General features: G+C 47.1%; 1 protein-coding gene across 1 annotated transcript; it reads right to left on the reverse strand.

Annotated features, from left to right (window-relative positions):
- Nucleotides 1-853: 853 nt before the first annotated feature.
- Gdf6 (growth differentiation factor 6) lies at nt 854-19,310 on the reverse strand. Its single transcript, XM_076924208.1, has 2 exons — nt 17,913-19,310; nt 854-3,834 (listed from the first exon to the last, which is right to left on the reverse strand). The coding sequence occupies exons 1-2, from the start codon at nt 18,319-18,321 to the stop codon at nt 2,885-2,887; spliced, it is 1,359 nt and encodes a 452-aa protein (XP_076780323.1). The 5' UTR covers nt 18,322-19,310; the 3' UTR covers nt 854-2,884.
- Between the last annotated feature and the right edge of the window lie 3,949 nt (nt 19,311-23,259).

Here is a 23,259-nt window from a genome sequence, read left to right on the forward strand (position 1 = left end):
CTGCTCTATTCACCAGCTGGCCATCCTTTATCACAATGGCTAACTATACATTGTCTGTGCAGGCATATGGGGACCAAAAGACAAGTAGATCATTGGGGTCTATGGTCTGGAAGACTGAATTTAAATCTGAACAACCACTGCTTGACTGGACAGTCACTAGCAGGCTGCTTAAGTTTTCTGTACATCAGTTACTCTTCTATAAAAGAGTCTACATTGATCCTATCTGGTTGAGTTTCTGAGTGACTTGAGGTAATACATTCAACAGTTCTCTGTGCCTGACGTCTGACATATGAACTTTCAGACTTCAACCCATATAAGAGGCTGCCAATGTTCAAGAAACACAAAACAAACAAACAAACAAAAACATGTTGCATGGATCGCCTGTTGTTTATCATAGTTGGGAGTGGTAATCAGTGAAGCAAGCAGAGCCCAGAGATGCAACCAGCTACAGAGCACACACTTAGCCTGAGGGAAGTCCTGAGTTCAAGAAGAAACTATGGAAGACTCAAATTCCTACTTCGGTTCTTGAGACAAGACTCAAGAACCATCCACAAATCAGAAATCACAAATTCAAGATGAATTGCATGCTTTCTCTTTGCACTTTCAGTCTTGTATGATAGGGTACACTGTTAAATGGCTGCTCAGGATTTGGCTTTAATTTTATGAATTAAAAAATTGTGGAAGCAGTTAAGAGTTTTGAAGTAAAATAATGCTCATGACAGTTGCCTTTTAAACAATTAGTGTCTTCCAATTGGTACTGGAACAAAACACTGCGAACAATAGTTTCTTGAGAAAATGATTTCTAGAGATCCACATGAACCAGGCTGAGTTATTAAGGGGAAAATGAGTTTAATAAGACAGAATTAACCAGATTCCATATCATCCAAGAAGTTATACTATAAAAATGTTTTGAATATTAATCAACCTCTGATAACTTTAGTGTTGTCAAAATCTGTATTATAGTGAGGTAGACAGTTTCAAAAAAAAACTCTCCATTAGACACACTTAAAATTTTGTAATAATATTTAAGAAAATGATAACATTATGAAAGAATGAAATATCTGATTAATGCTTAACTTTGTACAACTCAAATATAAACTTTAAAAATATTAGAAATTATAACATTTGAGTGCATATAACGTTTTGTACATTAAGATGAATTGCATGTTTTCTCTTTGCACTTTCAGTCATCTTAAATAAACAAATATATACAGCCTCAACAGAACAGCAGTGCATCCAAAGCAAATGTGCATTTAAGTTATTTCTCTGGCTAAGTCTTATCTTTTCTCCCTTACCAGTTTATATTACCATGTATTCGCATTCCAATTCTTTCCTTGACAGTTTGTCATTCTCTGAACCATACAAGAAACAGATTTCAATGGGGAGAGAAAAAACAAGTTGGGGTAACCCAAAACATTCTGTAATCATTAACACAAGGTTTAAACTATTCCATTGACAAAGATGAAGAAGCTTACTTCTCAAAGGGACTCTGTCTGGGCGGTGTTTGAAAGTAATCATGATACAGACTGTGGGAAGGATGGAGATTCTGACTACCTGGGCACAGGTATTTCCCCATGTTCTGTCTCTAGCTTCCTTCTGGTTTCTTTCCCCGTTGCCCTGTACCCCAGTTTCCACCCCAAGCTCAATGTAACACTTGACTCACAGCTTCTCATTACTAAGGTTTTAAAACACCACCTAACTGGTAATTACAATCTAAAACGATTCTCTAGGGGGAGCCCTGGGCTATTGCTGGCTGGTAATCTCTCAGGAATGTCAGAAAGAGGAGAGGGGACTTAAATTTTAAGAAACTTCAGAGGCAGAGGCTCCTGGCCTTTCATCCTCCTTCCCTGCTTGAGGCCTGGCCCTTTATCTCCATCCTCCTGTGGGGCCCCGTCTTCTCCCCTCCTGACGTAGCCCTTCCACCTCTTAGATTCTTTCCTCCTCCTCCTCTTCCCTTCTTACCTTAATTATAGAGTTTCCACCCCTCACCACTAAAAGAAACAAAACAAAACAAAACAAAACAAAACAAAAACCTTTGCCTTAGAGGGAGATGCTGGAATTTTGGCAAATTCTGTTTAAAGAAATCAATGAGAGACATGACCAAGAGCTTTTGGGTGGGCTACCTCCAGCCTTGGGTAATGCACCTCCGTGTCACCAGGTCAGAGGTAGGCCTTGTGGTTTCTCATTATCCTTCACGGGGTTCCACACGGACTAATTCTTGTCATTCCATCCATACCAAATCCTTTCCCCCCACCAGCAAGAGTAAAGGCATCCGGAGACCTGAGTCGCAGCAGTGGCAACTCCCAGTTCCCTGGGCTGGGAGAGACCAGGACAGGGCTGATAAATGGGAATGCAGAGGGAAGAAGGGGGCAGCTTGGGCTTCTCTAAGGGCAAGACCCTTCCAGACTGGCATATTCCTCTGGCCAACTCCCCTAATACTTCCTGTGCAGCCGAGGATGCCAGCTGTGACTTGGCTTGAAAAACTCAAAAGGTCTCACTTTCTTACACAGGTAGAAACAACCAATCTGAGATGGGGGCAACAGTAATTGGTTATTTCTCTCACGCCCTCCTCCCACAGAACACTTGTGAACAGATACACATCTTCCCTCCTTCCATGTCCTATCAAGACCAAGATGGGAAAAAAAGCATACTAATAAAATAATCCTTCTTGTCTAGTCTTTCCGGAATGGCCAGGCAAAGTGTGAAACCCTTAGATGCTTCTGAGTTTGGGATGGTTCTGGAAAGACTGGGCTGCCTCCTCTCTCACTGTGCTCCTACTTTCATGCTGCCCCCACCTGTGGCCTCTTCCAGGCCAGCTCCTGCTCCTCTCTCAGCAGTCAGGCCTCCCTCCATGGTCCCTGGCCCAGGCGGCGGGACAGCACCGCTACCTACAGCCACAGGACTCCACTACCATGTCCTCGTACTGCTTGTAGACCACATTATTGCCCGCGTCGATGTACAGGATGCTGATGGGAGTCAATTTGGTGGGAACACAGCAGCTGGGTGGGGTGGAGCCCGGGTCCATGGAGTTCATCAGCGTCTGGATGATGGCGTGGTTGGTGGGCTCCAAGTGCGAGCGCAGCGGAAAGTCGCACACGCCCTCGCAATGATAGGCCTCGTACTCTAGGGGCGCGATAATCCAGTCGTCCCAGCCTAACTCCTTAAAATTCACGTGCAGAGGCTTTCTGCTGCAGCGCAGCCTTGACTTCTTGCCGTGTCGCTTGCCATGACGGCTAGCGAAGGCGGTGCGTCGCCGCCGGCGGCCGGGCGAGGGCAGCCAAGACCCGGCGTCTGGGGCACCCGACGGCGCTGGCCATGACCCCTCTGCTCCCGCAGCCTCTGCAGAGCCTAGCTGCTCATGCATCTCAGTGAACAGGTTCTTGCGCTGCGATCTGGTGAACACGACAAGCAGGGCGCGCTCCTGGGGCGGCCGCACCCTCCGACCGAAGCCCAGACTCCGCAGGTCCAGAGGCGGTGGCTGCTGGGGACCCCTCCCGCGCGCCCCGGTATCGCCGGCGTCCAGCTCACCCCAGGTTGCCCGCAACTCCAAACACAGCTGCTTCCAGGGCTGAGGGCGCAGGCCCTGCCACACGTCGAAGACTTCCCAGCCGGCCTGGGTTAGCCCCTGAGGATCCAGGGTCCTGGAGTCCAGTAGCAATGAGGACAAACAGGGGAAAAGCTGCAAGTGCAGCGGTCGGGCAGGTGGCCCCCAGGGCGTTGGGGGCGCCTGGCGATAAAGCCTCAGCTCTGCGCCCACCAGCTCTTCTTTGTCTGAGAGCGTGGACACATCAAACAAATACTTCTGTCTCCGGAGAGGAGTGTGCGAGAGATCGTCTGTGAGATAAAAAATAATTACAGTCAGTTTCACTTACGGGGAGATCAGCCCGGTGCTCTTCGGCGATCCCCAAGAGGAAGTGGGAAGGAGGGGGTAGGCAGCCTGGGAGTCCAGTTCGGCCGCCCGCTCATGCCTGGACCATACATACACTGAGAACCACACCAGACCGGACCCCCTCCTCAGCTCTGCTGCTGTCTGGGACAGAAGTTTGTACTCTTATTGAGGCGGCCTCCCTGGGCTCCCTGTCAGCAGGGACTGATACGCCCTTGTGGTCACAAGTCTGGGCCTTGCTTTGCTAGCCCTTCTGTCCTGGAGTTCTCATCATTGACTTCTCAAATGTTCCCTCTTCCAAGAGGTCATCCTAAACCACCTTGATCCAAAACAGCCTCTCTGAGCCACTATCACAGGACCTTGACTTGTTCATTATCTTTCTGGCACTCTAACTATCTACATCCCGTCCATATTCGTCTCTGTCTTTCCCAGGCACCGGACACCCTCCACCAACCTGTAGAAGAATGAATGGCAAGCCCTTGCTTACCACAGACCCAGAACCCTGGGAGACCTAGAATACACACAGGTCAATGGCTGTGAAACTTGTAGAAGCATGATTTTCAATTTGCCCTTTAAAGTATTTGTGTCAGAGTCTGCTTGTCTAATTGAATCGATATCTAAGAACAGGATCCGGGCATGAGGCTTTTGGGTGCTTATTATGAATCTCTTTCCTTCAGACTCCAAAGTGATTTATAGTTAACAGTCATTCTATAAACCCAATAGTCCAGGATCATATTGCTGCCCCCACTACAGTGTCGCTGGCGTGTTTTAGGCCCAGTATGATGCAGATAAGGTGGAGGGTTGCTGTGTCACTTCTTTCTTTCTTTTCCAATCTTTTCCTTCCTTCCTTCCAACAAATAAAAGAAGATGCAGCTTTCAGAAGTGGAGACAGGGGCATGAGAAAACTAGCACTTTCATCTATTAAGATCTTTCTGTACAAGGGAGATAGACATTCCTGGAAAGAAAAAACCTTAGCCAGGATTACCTAGACACCAGCAGGGACATGCCCCACTCCTTTTCCTCACCACTCAATCTGATATTCTGTTTTTCAATGAATCCCAAAGATTCATTTCTTGGTTACAAGTGAGAAAAAATACACTTGTGAACCATACACCCTTGCAGACTTTAAAAATTCCAAGGCAATATTTTTAGGACAAATGGAATATTAGACCTCTTTTTCTGACACATTTGTGCATGCAGCCAACATCACTTCAACGTGCACGGCGGAAAGCGAAGCAGATTTTCCTGGGCTGCCTTCCCATAAAATGTTTACAACCCAGCAAATACAAAAATCCCCAAAGCTCCCTGCTTTCCCCAGAAGCTAGTAAAGTTTGGGTCGATTTCAATAGTAAAAGTATGGCCAGGTCCATTCCGACACTCACTGCCTGTCCAGATGTAGCCTGGGGACATACAGCCCACGGACACTGGCTCTGGAACCTCAGCCACACCCAGCCAGCACTCTGGGCTAACTGCTGGCCGGCTGCCTCTACGGCGCATGCCTGTACCTGAGGTGGAGCTGTGGGAAGGGTTAGAGAGGCAAAAAGGGAAGACTTGCTGCAGGAAGTTGGATATGGAAGCCAAGACCTTCAAACCAGCCCAGGGGGAGTTCACCACACTGTCTCTTCCTTCATAGAAAGCTGTGGCTGACAGTGGTGCTTGGCCACTACCCAGATCTGAGTATCTGTCACTTTAGGCTTCACTCGCTCACTCTCTTCCCATTTCAGGATGGAACAGACTAACTAGCCAACTCCTGCTGTTCCAGCTAAAGGTCCTGAGGGCTGATCCAGTTCTAACCTTGATTCCATTGCACAGTTCAACAGGGTAGGTAGATAGTGGTCCCATTTCTATGGTGGGAAAACCAAGGTTTGGGGAAATTAATTGCCTAAATAAGTGATGAGGTCGAGGGCACCACTTAGGTGTGCCTAGATCCAACGCCTGAGCATTCAGCAGCGAGTCCCATTGCCTCGGCACTGTAGGCCAAATAGAGAATTCTAGAAGCAGCCAAGAGTGGGAAGGGGCTAAAGGAAGGGGATACAAAACAAACTGTATTTCTGGAGTTTGTTGGGAATAAATCCCGGTCTCCCTTGGGACATCATTTCCACCTCTCTTTTCATAATGTGACTTACTTGGTTTCTGGCTAGAGAACATGGACAGGTATAAAGAATAATGAGCTGTTTACTTAGCTCTCCTGCAACATGGAGATATCATTCTTTTGTTTCCATTCTTTTGGTTTGGTTTGTTTTTTTGTTTGCTTGGTTTTTTTTCGAGACAGGTTTTCTTGTATAACCTGGCTGTCCTGGAACTCACTCTGTAGACCAGACTGGCCTTGAACTCACAGAAATCTGCCTGCCTCTGCCTTCCAAGTAATGATGCCACCACCACCTGGCTCTTTTCTTTCTTTTCTTTTCTTTTCTTTTTTTTTTTTTAAGGTAAGATAATAGTCTGCACATCTGAATCAAAACTGAAACAAGCATCTGTAGAGAAAGGCTCTTGTAGATTTTTCAACCTTAAGTTGCCTGGTAACCTATCTTGTAAGACTGTCCTGCACATACTATTATTCTAGAACTATAGAAAGAATGCAAATATGGCCTCCAGTCTTGATCTGTTCTCTTTTCTTCCTGTACTAGTCTACCTCGTGATTGTACCTGAACACTTATAGCCACCCCAGTCAGCATGCCACAGCATCCCAGGTAAACATACACATGAGTAGTGTGATCCTCTAGAGAAGATAGGCTGCTAAAAAAGCTACCTGGGTCATCAAACTGGGCTAAAAGCCAGAAATCTGTAGCCCAGGAACCTGGAGATCAGTCTAGTGTAGTGGCCATTAACAACAACAACAACCACACACACACACACACACACACACACACCATACATACCAAATACTAAACAAACAAGAAAAACAACCTAGAATCATAGGAACTTGCTACTGACAAAAAATTATTTCAGATTCCAGAGGCTTAGGGGGGTGTCTTTCTAGAAACATCCAAATGATGTTTATTCTGTTGGCTCAGGTACTCAGTTTCAGAGGGCCACCAACACGGGTAGGGATTGGATTTCCCATCTTGTGGGGAGAAGAGTCACTGTGGTAGAGAAAGACCAAAGCAGCCAGATGCAGAGCAAGGTCCAAGATGCCACCCCTAGACCATGTCATAGTCTCTCTAGGCTCCTTCTAGTCGATAGAAACACTGATAATTTTCAATAATTTCATCTGCATGCCTTCTCAGCAGGTCTCCAGAGCCTCTGACTTCTAAGCACAGGACCCAAGAAAGTGGCTACTCTCTACAGATGCCCTTCAGACTACATTCCCCACATGTTTAAACCTGCTTTGGAGCCCTATGCAGCAAAGACATATCCAAGAAGAGGCATACCATAGGTCTGGAGTGTAGAGAGTACCAAGTAGTAGTTACAGACTGCCCCAAACACTTTACCAGCTGGCCTGGCAAACAAAAGCCTGGCCCAGCTTCCATGGGTCACCTGTGGCTAGGAAGCCAGCCCTGGCCCTTTGCACTGCCTTGTACAGACCTCATCTAAGTCTTATGTAAATATGGGTGATGTCAGCAAACGACTCCCTCCCTTGCATAAATATCCACTGTTGGCTTCTAAATCTATGGTATATTTTCATAAATCATCTCACAAGCATCCTGAAACTGCTTGCCTGCTTTAGGCTCTGTGAGTTGGAGAATGATCAGTAATTCATCAGGAAAGGCTTCCCTTGGCATCAACTCGGTTTGTTTTACAGCACTTCTCTCACCTCAGTCAACTGGGTTCTCTCAGGCATAGGACTCATAAGCCTCCCAAGGCATAACTGCAGGGACTTTCTGCATTTCCTTTTTCTCCAGAAGATGAGTAGCGAAGGAAGGAGGACAGAAATGAGGAAAAGTCATAACAGGCATATCTGAAGAAAATCTTGAACAGGCGACAGTACAAATATGGGCAAAATACAAACCCTGACAGTTCTGGTGTAAGGTGTCTTGGTTTTCATTTGTTTAACTAAAAAAAGTCTCCTATCCAGTCCAGACTGGACTGGTGCTCTCCACCCTCCTACCTTCTCGTTGTACTACAACGATGTCATCCAGAGCTTTTAGCACAGAAGTTTAAAAAATCCAAATAGGAAGATGCTGATCGAAGGACGACTCAGTCAGAATAAACATAAGTTAAGATGAGGATTTAATTAGAGAAGAAGGATCCAGAGCAATTATGGAGACAGACATTCTTAGGCAGGTGCACAAGGTTATGGTGGGCACAGTGAATGGCTGAAGGACTCTAGACACAAACACTAAAATGGAGAGGAAAAGATGTAGCCAGGGAGCCCACAGACAGCCTGAGCTTAAGGATACAAGACAGCATATTCCCTCAGTACCCTGTAGTTATTCCTACTTAAGGTGTTGCCAGCCAGCCAGCCTTCATATGATTTCTGCAAAGCTGAAACTTACAAAGGGGGAAGGACCAGAGTTGATTTCCCAAGATTTGTACAGTTGATGTCCCTCTTGAGGATTCAGCTTGGATTTGTTTTTTTTTTTTTTCCCCAGGGACCAGAACCAAGATTCTATATGCACTTCAAAAAGGAGCAACAGGTCCTTTATACATTGACCTGTGTCTCACCTTTACATTAACTGAGATTCTCTGAATAGATGCTGGTCAGACTCTAGCAGCCTTCTCCATCTGCCTGGCAATGTCTCCTGTGTCTTGGAAAGCACAGAATCCTACACCCTAAGTAGGGTCAGGCCATGGGTGCAAAGAGAATCAATGGCCCATCTTTGCAAAGAACACTCCAGAACTCTGAAACTAAGTTTCCTTCCTGACCCTACCTTATTGTGGACCCAGAAGTACTTTTGGGTGTTAACCGTACACTGCCTTTGTGCCAGGCTCACAGAACTCGGAGCTTTGATGGCCTCTCTCAGATCCCTTCACCAAGCATTCAAGCTCAGCTCCACTGTTACAGTCATTTCTGGGGAAGAAACTTCAGAACACCAAGACTTAACTCTGCATCTTGCAACCGGTGAGAGATGAATTGCACTAGCTCCAAGAGCTCCATCTCTACACAGGCCTTGATTGTGTACTGGAAAGAAAAGAAAAGGGAAACCTGCCACTACTTAGATTTTGGTCCTCAATCAATACTTGACTGTGATGCAGTTTCCCCAGGACAGGTCACCTTTTCCTTTACTAGATGGAAAACTTCGAAGCTCAGACTTCATGAATGTATTTGGAGGAATGGTGGGGTCTCAGATCCATCACCACCCTGAGTGTCAACAGAGTCTGTCAAGTTAGAATATTCCAAGTGTACTCCATATGGGGTATGAAGACCTGTGGACTATGCTTGGACTATTTATCCTAGGATATAGTACCTCCTAGGCAGTCCTGAGCCAATCCTTGCAAACTCTGGCCCTTTGCTAAGAATTTCCACAAAGAAAATGTTTTGGGAGAATCCCACACAGCACCCCTGAATGCTCTTGCTTGACCACCCAGAGCATTGGCTGTAATAGCAGACGGTGGTGTAATATTTGCTATGTGTTGGGAAAAATATAAATTCTTAGCTTATGTAATTCTCACAGTCACCTGTGAGCTAATGGTTACACACTGTGTGTGCATGTGTGTACATACATAAGTTAGAATTTCACATTGTACCCCATAAGTATATGTAAATACCATGTCAACTAAAAAATTAAAAATACATATTTTAAAAAACCCAGCAGTGAGGAAGGACGAAAGCAGGAGATGGTAATGCCAGGAGAATAAGATAAATATTCCATGCTTTCTCCAGTTGAGGGATATATGAAAATGTATATGTGACATGGAAGCTGAAAGAGGATTATATGAAGGGGGCAACGTTGGAAACAGGACAAGGGGAACAAGGTTGAGCAAAACGCAGTGATACATATATGAAAGTGTCACAGCTAGCCCACAAGTCCTTTATTCTAGACAGTATTATATAATGTATATTGTAAATAAAAATAAAATTCACCTCTGAGAAAGCTATTGTTATAAATGAAAACCCAGGAGACTTACCAGTAAATGTTGGCACTGACAGTTTGGCTCCTGTATTTGTATCATCTCTCTAAACACAACCCTTGATCTCTGCACAGTTAAACCCCTGGCATGATTCTAGTTCTTCTTCACTGCTCATGCAAGGAAGGAGAGATGATGGCTCAGGTAACTGGTCTCCAAGAGTCATCCATTTCCTAAGCAGTATAGCTGAAAGTTTGTCAACACTGTGACTTTTAGAAGACAGTATCAAAAAAATTTTTTGTGTCTCTTTTACAAAATGGAGATAGTGATGCCAGCTCACAGGGACACGTAGGGATGTGAATAACTTCTGACAATGTCATTTATACACATGTTAGTTACTACTAATGATGTGGGGTGAGCATGATCACCTAAAGTCTGAAAGATGCTGTTTATTCCAATCCTGTGACTTAGCGTCTTAATCACATGAATTCCCAGTCTCATATGCCTCACCTGCAAAGTGGGAGAATCACTGTATATCTGGCAGGATCATTGTAAAAGTCAGAATTAAGGACTATTACATGGTACAGGGGAACTTGCAACCAACCTTACTACGGTTATCTATATTTCGGTAGGAAGAGATTTATCTGTCTTCTTCTTGGCCTTCTTTGAACAGTCATGGTTCAGTTATTTCCACTAGATTTCTAGGAGTAGAGGAAAAACATTGTTGGGCAACACAGGTAAAGAAAACAGGAAGAACTTCTGGCTCCTACCCATCTGAGTTATAATGACAATCAAGGCTTTTGTAACAATAGCTTTGAAATGTATCATAGTGACCTTCCTAAGTCTTTTCAATTCATTTACAACACCACAGTGCCAGATGATGAGTGCCCTCCTCATTAAATTTTAGTCAATAAAGACTAAACCATTTTTGTAAGTCTCTACCAAGAAAAAAGGCAGTGTTAGCCTATGCATTAACCTGTGACTCTCCCTGGCTGAGCAAGTACACTCCTGAGGCGCCTGTAATTCCTCTCATTGGTATGTTCTGAAGGTCTGATCTGTCCACAGAACCAATTGTTGGTAGTAAGAGAAGGATACTCCCTATTTGTACCTGAAAAAGGCAAAACCAAAATAAAACCCTACTCCTATGTGGAGGGAAGGAGGCATAGAAATGAACACTTGAGTCTCCCTGCTGCTGGTGGTACACACTACATCTGTCAGTAGTAAGATCAGTGGCTCTGTCAGGGCGTACATCCTGCTCACACACTAACTGGTCCAACTTCTCAGAGTCTCTTCACTTTCTTGGTGCCTTCACTCACAGCTTGCTGTATGTTTCAGCTTTTTTTTTTTTTTTTTTTTTTTTTTTTCCCCTTCCAACCCCAAGACTGACCTGGGAACCATTCATGTATTGTCTGATTTTGTTTTTCTTTTTCTTTTTTTTCTTTTTGTTTGGCATGGTGGTTCTATGTTTTCCTTCTCACATGAGCTTATGACTTGTAGACTCCTTGGTTAGGGTCTTGTCACCTGCCTGGATCCTGTGGAGAACTCCCAATGCTGGTACCTCAGGATCTGCTTCAGTGGGAAAAAGTGAAGTTCAGACCAAAACTACATCATTGATCCTTGGTCCAGCCTCAAAATGTGATAACTCCAAATTCAGTCTTGCTAATTTCTGGGCAGCTACAAAGGAAAAGAGCCAGCTCCCTGAGTACTGAGTACAGCAAATGAAAGCCTAGTTTTGTCTTGACAGATGAAATATTTACCTTGGAACTAAGTCCCCAAATCTCTTTTTGCTGGGGAGAGAGGGACTAACCAAGGTCAAGGGTACTTGCCCTGACATTTTTCTTTTCAGCTGTGTCTTACCTTGGGCTCCCAACCACAGCAGCTTAAAGTTTAATTGAACCACATACAGGAGATCAAAACCACCTCTGCTAGCTCCCACCCATGCTCTGCATGTAGAGGTAGCCAGTGCCACAGGGACCCAAGTTGCAGGACTGAATGTACAAAAAGCTCAGTGGACGCGACACCACATCTCCTGGTAAGAGTTAGTGATGGGGATGCATGAGTCTTAAGCTCTCCTAGAATCTGCAGTTAGACCCAGATCTCATCAGGACCAAAGCAGAAAGATAAGTGGATGTTTTATGCAACTCCTCTTCCCAAGGAATCCTGTAGTAGCAGAAGGCAAAGGTTCAAAGACGCACTGGATGGTGGCTTCCTATTTCCCAAGGCTCCCTGCTTTGAAGGAGTCTCCATAATATTCTTTGATGTACTGGATGAGGTGCAATCTCTGAAGAAGGGGTTCCTTCCAAGTCACTCATCTTGCTCTAGCTTTCAACAATGTAGCAAAATGAGATTCTTGGTGCCAGCTGCAGATCACAGTTCGGAGTTTTGTTTTGTTTTGTTTTCAGGTTTCCACCCCCATCGAACTTCCAAGCTCCAGTCTACTGGGAAGTGGGTAGCAGCTGGACCACCACCCTCCCTTAGAAGCTCGCTGTGCAAAACATGAACACTTCATCTTTTTGCCCTGTCCTGCCTTATGTCCCTCTCTTTAGTCTCAGCAGTCACCAACTAGTGCCTGAAGCCCTCCCTTCTCTGTTCTTGTACAGCCCACTATGGTCTGTAAGCCTTGCCCCGCCCCAGATGCCAGCCTCTAACTGCACAGCCAGAGCCTCTCTCCACCAAGCAGCTTGCTGTCCCTTTTAAGTTCCTGCAGTCCCTCCTTGACAAGTGGACCTAATTCTCTACCCCGGGCAGTGCGTGTACCTGAAAGCAGAAGGTGTACCTGGAACCCATTAGGACAATGGTGACCTATTTAATTCCAGTAAGCAGAAGACATAATGTAACTCAAATTGAATTTAAAGATAAACATACAGTGTTTAGACTGGAGCTGTCAAAGGATCTGCAATGGGTCCTTATTCCAGCATACTATAGAAAAAAGACTGGTCATTGATTCCCAAAAAAATCACAGTTGGTTCTGGGTTATGAAAAGGCAAAGGAGCTATCGAACTTTTTATTGATCTTAAAAGAACCTAGGAGCTATGGTTGAATGGACCACGGTTGACAGCAACCAGCAGTCTGTCAGGAAGCAAAACTTCCTTTATCTGACACATTTCTACCATCTCCCCCACAAAAACAAAGCCCTTAGAGGTGCCTGACTGTGGAAGAAGTGAGGTGGCACCCAAGAACGCCAGGTGGAGGCATCAAATCCCTTTCCACAAAGACCCGAATTCCCAGAGGATGCAGGGATACCTATGCTCTCTTGTCAAACATATGACTTTCCGATTCTGATTCATTTAGGAAAGGGAGAATTCACAAAGTGCACAGGATCCAGGATCCGTGGCTCGAATGAATTTTGCTTTTCTTAATGTGCAGAAACAAAAGGGGTATTTGAGCACATTTTCCTTCCCCTCCCCCACTAGCGATTACACCCTGGGCAAAAGCTCCAACTTCCCAGGGCATCCAAAGAAGAGGATAATTTTTGATGTCTTCAGATAAGCCTTCCTGGCTAAGACTCTTCCTGCAACCTGCACTCCGACTACAGGAGAGATTCCCTGTCTTTTTAGCACCTGCCTTTTTCCCTTTGTTGCCCCTTAAAGATCCAAAGATAGCAACCCATGTTGAGCTACAAGCCTATAGGTTTGGGGACTGGTTTATGGTCTTAAATGTATCTGAATCATTGTCCAACTACAAGAGTGCACAAACTTTGGAGTTTAATACTTCCTTGTCCTACCCGGGGCTTTCCCTAGAACCTCCTATTAACGCAACTAGGAAGATCCTTCAGCCTGAACCACAAAGCTAGCTCTGTGCCCAGTCCCCTGCCCACACCCCTCACACACACTCACTTGCACGTTTAGCAAGCCCCTTCCAAGGCTGCTCTCTCTTTCCGGGGAAATAAAGCCTAGATTGGAACCTTCTGCCCAGCTTCCTCACTTGGCCGTCTGGTATGAATTAGTGTTTTTATAAGGGACTCAAACAAATCGAATACAAGGTCACCAAATAATTAACAGTTGCGAATTCCCTCCTTCCCCATTAAAATACTTCCCTGCTTATATTTCATTTTCCGTTTGCCAACGACAACAGGGTACAGACAAAAGTGCTAGCGCTGCCCGGTTGATTACACCACGCAGAAACCCACTGTTCTGCATAAACACAATGTAACAGGCAAACTTCAATAGCAGGAAACTATGAACTAGATTGTCCTCTCTCCAAAGCCTGTCAATCCCTAACATACTTCTGCCTCCTTGTAATCTCTGAACTGAAGATAAAGAGCCGACTCTCCCTGACTGGATTCTAAGGGTACCCAGCTCCAAAGGATGCTTTCCTCTCTTCTTTGGTGTTATCTGTTCTTTGCTGTCTTTTTTTTTTGTAAGCAGGCTTGTATCAACAACACAGTAACAACTGTTCTTACTTCAAAGTCTCTGGGAAACCGAACCCACAGAAGTAACCTTAGACTCAATTTGTTCTTTTCTCTCATCTTTGATGCCTTGAGAGTTTTATTTTTATATATATAATTATTTGCCACTTACCAGATAAGTTGCAAAGCAGGACCTCTCTCTCTATCTCAATCTCCCTCCCCATTACCTCTTGACTGACTGGGAGCCCAGGGTCTTTGTAATTTCATATCTAACCTGGTTCACTCTGATCCTGTGATCTCAGCTCCCCACCAACACATACAAACGCACTTTCTCATCTCTACCTATCTAAAATAATTTTTCAGGCACAGCATGAAAGCGTGTTAAAAAATCACGCATAAAGTAGTTTGTGCCTCGGCTAAATAAACACAAGAGGAAGCCGGGCACAGCACATATTCAGACCCTTGCATCCAAGTTCCAGGAGAACTACTAATTGGGTCTTTAAGTACCACATCAAGCCAGAAAGGAAATCTCACTTTTACCTTTTGTAAAAACTTCAGCATCTCAACATACTTCTTAGAAACGTCTCGTCCTTATCCCATCCACACATGCAGTGTTTATCATTCAGAGTCTAGACTCGCATGCCAGTCTCACCTCTCACAAGCTGTGTGACCTTGAGCAACTTAATTTCTCTGTCTTTCTTAATTCACCTCTAAAGCAACTCAGCAACAGAAGCTGAGAGGTAAATGAGCTCATTCACGTCATCATAGCTTTTAGCACAGTACTTGGCCCACAGTAAAAGGTCAATCAATCTTGGCTACCATTATGTACCCTTTCAGGGCGTTTTCAAAGCTTGCAATAAGGCCTCCTTCGGACGAGTGGGACAGGGAGCAGCACTCCAGACTGTACAGAAGGCTGCCGGTGGAGCCACCGCTCTCTTGCTTATTCCAGCCCTCCCATTCTTAGACCAGATTCAGGTATAACTTTTAAGTTCCCATGTGAGCAAGACCTTTAACCAATTCTCTGGAATTGTCTTGGAGCCTGTGAACCGGCTTCGGGGCTCCTCCCCTAGAGGGACCCTGGCTCCTGGGATCCCAGCCTACCCTACCACTCTCTGTGGTGATTTAAACCTCCCCTAGGCAAGGCGCCAACTTAGCACGACCGGCTCAGCTCCCGGCTTGCTTTTTTTTTTTTTTCTTCATCCCACTCAGGGGTTGGGGGAGGGGATGCTGAAGAGTTTGGCACGTTAAGAACCCCCGCGCGAGAGGGGCGGAAGTCCTCGCCAGAAGCTGAGGATGCGCGGTTAGTGGGTCCCTTCCATCACGGGAGACTAGACACCGTTTGATGTGTTATGACATGAACCCTCAATTAGATCGCTGAGTCGAAACACTCCAATCAGGGGCCCAATGCTAAGCAAGCCCCGGAAGGTCCAACCCGAGGTCACCGCCGGTGACACATCAAATCAAAATCAGTGAGAGGGAAAGTGAGGTTTTCCCTTTATCAAGCTGGGGCTGCAGCCAGCAATACAGCCCCTCCTCCGCACGCCCCTCCAGTTCCTCTCTGCACCCCCCTCCTCCGAACTCCTTTACGCCCTTGAGGCTTGAGACTAGCACCGCAGCCTTCCAAGTATCCCAGCTGCCCTCCTAAAGTTTTCTTTCGAACTTGGCCAGCGAGGAGGAGACAGAGCCTTTGAAGCTGCGGTCCCAGTCGACGCTCCTGCCGCGTCTCCTCTGACTAGGAATCTCTGGCAGCCCTGTCCCCAACGTTTTCTGAGGTTGAATCCACAGTCTTCCTGGTTTTACGGCCATGGGTCGGGAACAGTGTTCTTCCCCTTTCCCAAACCTTACCCTGTGTTCGTTCTCGAAGAACCCGTGGGTTCCCAGCATGATGCCGGGGCTCTAGAGTGTGTGGGCGCTGCAGGGCAAACAAGGGTTGATGGGTGCTCAAGTCTATACAAGGTCTTGGGACCCCAAAGACAGGCAACTTTTCATGCTTTCTGAAATTCCAAAGTCTCTCCTCTAGATACCTTGGAATAGCCCACACTGTCCCTTGGTGATGTGCCAAGGAACTCTCAGGGAGTAGAGAACCAATAAGGGTGTCTGCCTGGCTTAAGATGGGAGAGCTTGCCACTTCCCAGGAAAAGAAAAACGTACCCAACTGCCTGACAGCCTAGGCCTCTAGGATTTCTTCCCTAAAAGCAGTATTCTCTAACCTTCCGTCACCTCTCTTTTGGCGACAGTATTAGAGATGCTAGGAGGTTAACAGAGAAGTTGCTGGGAGAGAAACTGCATTGCAGCGCAGTAGGAAGAAGTTGGCGCTGCGTTAGAGCACCCAGGTCCAAGACCTAGTAGCAGCAACGAAGAAGCCACGTGTGTCTTTGTAAAGGTGACTTTATTATTCCTAAAATCGTCATAAAATACGGCGGCATTAATTTGCCATCAGGATCTTTCAGCAGCTCCTAACCCAGCTGACCTCGGATTGTAACTGAGTTCTGGTTGGGCCAGTACATTGGCTGCGAAGAAAAGCAGCTTGGAGGGAAGGCTGGAGGCTGGAGATTGAATAGGGTTGGGGCAGGTGGGGGAGGGGGAGGGGAACATTAGCTTACTCTGGAAAGGTTCGAGAATGTGCGAACAATCAAGGTAGGTAGTTGTAGCTGACCAGTTCCCTCTTCCCAATCTCGGGGGCTCTTGAGTTTCTGGGTACTTTTCATTGAACCTGAACCTGAGGATCAAGGAATAGCTAAGTCTGGGAATATGGGAAGCGCCTCCTACCTTCTCTATACTTTCCCCTCAGTCTACTGTCCTTTCCTCTTTCTCTCCTTTTTTGCTTTTACTGAATTACTTTTCCTCTCTAGAAGAAACTTTCCCCAGTATCTGAAGATTTCACTGCCCATGCTTTGGATCAGCGATAATAGCAAGAGTTGGGAACTCCGAATCCTATAGACGCGAGTGCATCCTGTCTGGCACAGGGGGTGAGGGTTAGGTCCCGAAGATGCTTATAGAGAGAAGGGTGGTCTGGCTGAGAAAGGTGGATGAGTATCGTCCTGTAGTTCTGTAAGTCCCAACAATCCCTCTCTTTTAGCGCTCCCAGTTGCAGCCCACCCCGTGTAAGGTGACTTGAAAACTATCAGGTGTGCTAGGAAGAAAAACAAAAACGGTGCCTCAAGGCACTGGATGCCCACCTGTCTGATGTTCCCCCACACTCTGCGCAGGACTCCGAGAGAACCCACAGGGCTGCTGGATCTAGGCACTGCCTGGCACCGATACTAGACTTGGCCGATTGACTACCTTGTGCCGGCTTTTCCTTGAGAGACAGGAGGCTCTCTAAAGCTCTCAGGATGCTCTAGGGCCCGCGACCCTCATAAGCTTTGGAGCCAGGGTCTCTCAGTCCTTTCCCTGACTCTTCTCTATCTCTCTTCAGTTACTCACCACTTGTCTTCCTCTACGCTTCCTCTGCTAGCTATCAGTGGCCGCCGCGATGCACATTAAGAGAAAACATGAAGGGAAAAGAGAGAAGAAAAGTAAGAAAGTAGGGGAGGACTGCAGACTGGCGCAAAAGCTGCAGCGGCACTCAGAATTTGGGGCTTGAGAAAAAGAAAAAAAGTGGGGGGGGGAGGGGGTGTCCAGAATGCGAAGGGAATTCACAAAAGCAGCCTCTTGCCAGAGCCGGGGCAGCGCTCTGCCTGAGGAGCTCCAACCGGAGAAGAGTCGGGCGCTTTCTTTGCCACTTACCCAGTCCTCTGTCTACAAAGCTAGTGATCGTATTAGCTGACTTGGAAGACTGGAAAAAGCTGGCATTGATGCCCAGCTTCTCGGCAATGGAGTAAGTCCTGTAGATTGACAGCATGTACTCGTGAGGCACCACGCGCGGCCCCCTGCCCGGCGGCTCCTGCCCCTGAGATTGTCCAGGCGGCCGCCGCCGGAGCTCGTTCTGCCGCGGCCGGTGCTCTTGGGGCGTCCGGCCCTCCGCACTCTCTTGTGGAGTCCGCTGCATCTTCCCTTCTTTGCGGTTCCCCACGTCCTTGGTGGAGTCCAATTCGGTGGAGGAGGACGAGGAGATGGAAGCCTGCTGGAAACCCGGCAAATCCCAGAGGAAGCTGATGAGGAAGATCGCCCAGAGAAGGACCCTAGGAGTGTCCATGGCGAGCGAGTGGCTGAGTTTCTCGGAGAGGCGGCGGCGACAGCGGCGGCTGTGCCGGGCGCGAAAGGCACGGAGCAGCTGGACAGCAGCGGGGGCCGCGTTCCTCTTGCAGACTCCGAGTGCGGGGAGCCGGGTAGCAGCTACACAAATCCAGCCCTGCCACGCCCCCTCCCGCCCCTCGCCGGGAGGTGGGGAGAGGAGGGGAGAGCAGCTCTGCGGGAATGGGGAGGGCGGCGGGTAGTGCGGGCAGGAGGTGTGGAGTGGGGGGCGGCGGTGCGCTGGGGTGGTGGCGAGGCGCAGCGCCCCCGCGGGACGCGTGCGAGGTCAGAGCTGGGAGCGCCCCGCGGGGTCCGGAGCGCTGGCTGGGCGAGCGGGAACAGAGCGCAGCTGTCCCAGGCGTGGGGAGCCAGTGCCCGCAGGCAGCACCGGGGGAGGGCTGGCAAGGGCGGGGACGGCAATTCTTCTCCGCTTGCGCTGTGGACCGTCAGTCCCCGCCAGCTCCCCGAACTTTCCGAGGAGCCGGCGGTGAGGCTATCTAGGGACCCGGGAAGCGGCAGCGGCGGCGGCTGGCTCGGAGCGGGTGCTGCTGCCACAGGCTGCGCCCTGGCTCCCGGTAGTGGTACCTACTCTTAGCTGCCCTACATTCCTAGCGGGTGGTTACCACCCCCTCACCTCCCTCAAGGTTCAGCCCTGAACCCGGGAAGCCAGGCACAGGGGCCAGTCCTTCACAGCCCCATCCTCTCGGTAGGATGCTGCTTTCCACAAAGACCCGCGTCTATTCCCGACCTTCGAGGTCAGGCAAAGGCCACCAGTCTTCTGAGTTTGGACCCATGCTCAGAGCTGCCGCGCTCCCCTGCAGGCCCCAGGCTTTTCCCTCACAGACCTCAATCTCCAGCGCTCGCTCCAGCTGCTTCATTTCTCGTTCTTGGGATCCCACACTTCTCTGGCCCCTTAGGGGCTTGACTCCCTCTTCTGCTCCCGTACTTCCTTTTTTCCTCTTTCCTATTGTCTTCAGGACGTCATTCCCCCCACCCCCCAGTTCCTTCCCATTCGGATTCCATATCTCTCCTCACCCCCGCCCCTGTGCCCCAAGTCTGCTTTACTATTTTACGCTGTGGCCTCCCAACTCTCTGATCCCCACCCTTTCTCACCCCCTTCCACCAGACCCCCTCCCTGTGCAGCTCTACCCCAATCTGTTTCTCTTCAGCTCAGCCTCGCCCCATCACGAGTTTCCTTTATCTGTCCCCAGATTCCCAGTGTCTTCCCCGCCCATCGCCCCGCGGAGCCTGGACGCTGCTAGATTTGGCGGTGTAGAGTTGCTTCTCTCGCACAGCGCTCGCTCTAGACAGTTGTCGTCCAGAGTCTTCACGGGGTACTCACGCACCAACTGTAAACGCCCTCCTGTGATCATTCCACTTTCATGGATTTAAAAAAAAAAAAGATAACTGAGTTTCCTAAGGCCATTCAGCCAAGAGTTACACAGCCACGGATAGACCCAGGGAGAAGTGGTTCTGCCATTCTGCTCCTCCTGTCCTGGTTTGATCTGAGGTGGCTGTGTCTCTGTGGGTTCCCCGCGCTCTGCACTCCACCCTTTGTCTTCTTTGGGACCCTGCAGGCCTGAGGAGAGGCAGTTTGGTCTCCTCTCTGCTTCCCTTTATTCTAACTTCCTTAAGGTCCGAGGCCTGACTCTCACCCTTGACACCTGCCGTGTCAGGGCCTGGCTCTATGGCCTTTGCAAACAGTTTTCACTTAATCTTCATAACAAGCGGGAGACAAGGGCTGCATTGTCTCCATTTTACAGACAGAGAAACTGAGGCCCACCGCTGCTGCTCCTGTATCTATCGTCCCTACTCCTAACTGCTAGGCTATTGAGGGTGACTACTTTGCTCTTGATCGCCTGGGCTTCTAGTTCTACCCCAACCCATTTTATGTCCCTTAGGGCTACTTGGCTCATGATTGCCAACCCACAGCCTGTCTGGGACGTGAAGGCACTTACTCTACCTCCTTCCTTCCTCTTTCTGGGATTTAGATGATTAATTATCATTCACCAATGTAAGGATGAGAAAGGAAAGCAACAGAAAATTTAAATAATACTGAGCAGATATTTATTCCACTAGGACAAAACGATCTCCCTGTTCAAGCTCCTTCATGTTTGGTCACATGTCCTTCTTATATTACTGTTATCCTGAGATGACGCTTTCATCTCTTAATGTCTAATACCAGACAAAATGCCTTCAAAATATCTGCACCCCACCTACTCCCCCTTTCTCTTCCCGTCATTACAGTGACATCCAGGAGAGGCATCCTCCTGTGGCTTGTCTCTCCATCCTGTCCGTCTGGGAAATGAATCTGTACCCTGAGCTGTCGTTCTTTGCATTTCTAACTCCACAGCTCTGTTAAGGATGACTCACCAGTTTGGTCTTTCCCAGTACCCTGTTTTCTGCTGCCCTCCATCTCCGCTCTTTTTGCCCACAGCAGTTATCAGTTGTGAGTTATCAGTATACAGGAAACAAGGCAGAGGTCCCACTGCCTATGGCTTACAACCCTTCCACGGACTGGATAGTGGAAAGGCAAAAGACAGGAAGCACCGAGGATGTGGGCTGCAGTCTTCAGGATTACCCCCAGGGCAAGTGTTGCTGTCTTTGTTCCAGACTTGGATCTGGGCATAAGTTCCATTTGCCAAAAAGACTCTAGCGCTCACTTTACAGGTGAGCAAACACACTAACAAACCAACACAGATGGGTAGAGGTCACAGCAAGTCAGAAATATAACCAGGAGCAAAACCATTAGACCCCTAACCCGTTTTAACAGTTAAGACTCCCTTTCTGAAGTATGTCTTAAACGGTAATTCAATTAGGCCTCCAATTCTCTCTCCCATCTCCTCTCTCTCTCTCTCTCTCTCTCTCTCTCTCTCTCTCTCTCTCTCTCTGTGTGTGTGTGTGTGTGTGTGTGTGTGTGTGTGTGTGTGTGTGTGTGTGAGTGCATGCATGTATATGTGGTGTGATAGTAAAGATACAAAAAAAAAAAACCCAACTATTACTAGATTTGTTTTTTAGGTTTCCATACTATACGCTGACTCTTTGAAACACAGCTATGGAATTTTGAGTTTCCAGAATATTCTTAGACTTTCTAATCATTTATTCGGCAGTTTTTTTTTTCTGGCAGGAACATTTTGAAACAGTGAAAGTTTCTTGGTGTGAACTGAGAAAGTCTAGTCCCGTCTTGACCCTGATTGCTTTTATATGAGGATCATTCAGACACACACCTAGTTACAGACATCTGTGGTATCTCCTGCCCCCCTGTGGACACTTGGAAAATTGCTACTCACAGGCAAAACTGCTTGAGCAAGACTGGTAACCCCAATTAATCTCTTTAAAGGAATTATTTAAATGAATTGGAACATCACCCCTAAAATGTATGTAGAATATGACACCAAACATTCATAAATTATAAATATGTTATGCAGAAATATAAGACCAAAACCAAATAAAATCGCCTCATTTATTACTATCTTAAACTTGTTCTCTTAATAGTTTTTCGATGATTATTTCATGTCGGGTCAGGGGGAACATTTTCTCTTAAGTAAAGAAAAGATATTGTCCCATTGAGGATGAGGACGGGTGATAAAAGGCTCTAACCTCAGCACTTATGGAGGTAGAGTCAGAGGGTCTCTGAAAATGTGAGGCTAGCCTCATCTATGTAGCAAGTTACAGGCCAGTGAGAACTATGCCATAAGACTCTGAGTCAAGACAGAAACAAAACAAAACACCTTTCCTTTTAATTAGTTAATATTTGAAGTATTATTGGAAAAACAACTTCTTTAAGAAGTGTCTGAGCTATTAGAATGATAGTGTAATCCCACCCCATAGAAAGAAACCCATGTCTTAAGAGGCCCTGGAAACACGGCCCTGGAAGCCGTCAGGAAGAATGCGACGTATGCTGTGCCCTGTGAGTGGAATCTCTTCTATAGGGCACAGTTCTTATGAGGACAGGATAAAAATATATGAACCTTATCTAGTAGGCTCTGACTTCATGCTTTAGTATCAGACACTTCTTAACTAAACCGATGCACAGACAGTCTGGTAAGATTAGATATCCCGTGAATGGCCTTAAAGAAATGAGATTTAACATGGGCATGGTTTTTTATTTTACTATTTTACTTATTCAATTTACATCCCATTCACTGCCCACCTCTTGGTCACCACAATCCTTCTCCCATCCCCCTCCTCTTCTCCACTTAGTGGATGGGGACTCCCTGGGTACACACACACACACACACTCTTCAGGTCTGCAAGGCTAGGCGCTTCCTCTCCCACTGAAGCCAGACAAGGCAGACCAGCTGGTAGAACATATCTAACATGGTTAAGTTTTGATGATAAGAAAGCTACTTACAAAAATGACTGTGGTTATGGATTTTAAACTCAGTTTCTTTGTGTTCCCGGAGCACCCATCATTGATGACAGGCAAGCCTGGCATCTTCCACACTTACTTCAACTTGAGGACTTCTGCTTTACTCTGCTTTTGACATTTTCATAAAAATCCTATCTCAAAAAAAGGTCTTTTAAAAAGTAAAAAGAAGTTGAGAGATGGCTCAGCATTTAAGAGCATGTCCCGAGGCTGGATGGTACACCCCTTTAATTCCTATACTTGAAAGGCAGAGGCAGGGGGATCTCTGGATGTTTGGGCCAGTCTGTTCTATATAGGGAGTTCCTGGACAGCCAGGGCTAATTAGTGAGACCCTGTCAAAACAAACAAGAAAGAACATTTTCTGCCCTTGCCTAGGACACAGGTTCAGTCCCAGGACTTATAATAGGTGACTTACAACCACTTCTGACTTCCTTTCCAGGGGATCTGCTGTCCTCTGACTTCAACACCTACACGCAAGATACATCTAAACTCACGTAAGAATACACATTCATCTTTAAAAAATTTAGAAGG

The sequence above is a fragment of the Arvicanthis niloticus genome, chromosome 25, assembly GCF_011762505.2.
Source record: "Arvicanthis niloticus isolate mArvNil1 chromosome 25, mArvNil1.pat.X, whole genome shotgun sequence".
In the NCBI taxonomy this organism is placed as follows: Eukaryota; Metazoa; Chordata; class Mammalia; order Rodentia; family Muridae; genus Arvicanthis; species Arvicanthis niloticus.

Bases quoted from the DNA above. Each gene is read 5' to 3' on its own strand.
- Gdf6 (XM_076924208.1), bottom strand. From the start codon at position 18,321: ATGGACACTCCTAGGGTCCTTCTCTGGGCGATCTTCCTCATCAGCTTC. The intron at 3,835-17,912 runs GTAAGTGGCAAA...TTTATCTCACAG, and splicing joins CTTTGTAGACAGAGGACTGG to ACGATCTCTCGCACACTCCT.